This window comes from Babylonia areolata, chromosome 33 (assembly GCF_041734735.1).
Source record: "Babylonia areolata isolate BAREFJ2019XMU chromosome 33, ASM4173473v1, whole genome shotgun sequence".
Lineage (NCBI taxonomy): Eukaryota > Metazoa > Mollusca > Gastropoda > Neogastropoda > Buccinidae > Babylonia > Babylonia areolata.
In genome coordinates, this window is record NC_134908.1 from 21,628,504 (window position 1) to 21,629,870 (window position 1,367).

Consider the following 1,367-nt stretch of genomic DNA (forward strand, 5'->3'; position numbering starts at 1 on the left):
TGTTGTTCTGTGTTGTTCCACTGTGTTGTTCTATGTTGTTCTGTGTTGTTCTCTGTTGTTCCACTGTGTTGTTCTATGTTGTTCTGTGTTGTTCCACTGTGTTGTTCTATGTTGTTCTGTGTTGTTCCACTGTGTTGTTCTATGTTGTTCTGTGTTGTTCCACTGTGTTGTTCCACTGTGTTGTTCTGTGTTGTTCTGTGTTGTTCCACTGTGTTGTTCTGTGTTGTTCTGTGTTGTTCCACTGTGTTGTTCTGTGTTGTTCCACTGTGTTGTTCTATGTTGTTCTGTGTTGTTCCACTGTGTTGTTCTGTGTTGTTCCACTGTGTTGTTCTATGTTGTTCTGTGTTGTTCTATGTTGTTCCACTGTGTTGTTCTATGTTGTTCTGTGTTGTTCCACTGTGTTGTTCTATGTTGTTCTGTGTTGTTCCACTGTGTTGTTCTATGTTGTTCCAGTGTTTATAGTTTTATTGTGTTGCACTGTATCGTAACACACATTACTACACAGCATAGCACAGCACAGTATAACACAGCACAGTATAACATAACATAACACAGCACAACACAGCATTATATAACACAGCACATTACATTGAACAGAACAGAACTGTTACAGTAACGGCCCCCGCCCCCCGCCCCCAACACACACACAATCACCCCCCCCAACCCCCTACACACACACACACACACACACACACACACACACACACACACACACACACACAATCATCCACACACACACACACAATCATCCACACACACACACACACACACACACACACACACACACACACACACACACACACACACACAATCATCCACAGACACACAGACACACAGACACACACACACACACACACACACACACACACACACACATGTCCATAACAACAAAGAGATAGAGAGGACGAAGAGCTATCACCAGCAGACATCGTACAGCCGCCATGTGAATTATGCATCACTGCGGAAACCAGACTTCATTGTTCTCCCCCCCCCCCCCAGCCCCCTAACACATACTCACACACACACACACACACACACACACACACACACACACACACACACACACACACACACACACGTACAGCCGCCATGTGAATTATGCATCACTGCGGAAACCAGACTTCATTGTTCTTCTTCCCGCTGTTGTCGGCCATTGTCATATCTGTGTTTACATCACCATGACAACAAACCAGCTGTTGTCGGCCATTGTCATATCTGTGTTTACATCACCATGACAACAAACCAGCTGCTGTGGCCATTGTGGTCGTAATGGTGGTCGCAGTGGCTACGGTGGTCGTATGGACTACGGTGGTCGCAATGGCTGTCGTAATCGCAATAGTGGTCGCAGTGGCTATGGCAGTTCGTAA

The 1,367-nt window shown here is 45.8% G+C and overlaps 1 protein-coding gene across 1 annotated transcript in view; it reads left to right on the forward strand.

The window, feature by feature from the left end:
* The window catches only part of LOC143277115 (neo-calmodulin-like), an 18,433-nt gene extending 17,066 nt beyond the window's left edge, over positions 1–1,367 (forward strand). The window contains exon 6 of the mRNA XM_076581853.1: positions 1,247–1,367. Within this exon, the coding sequence (XP_076437968.1) occupies positions 1,247–1,367 (121 nt within the window). The remainder of the gene's footprint in view (positions 1–1,246) is intronic.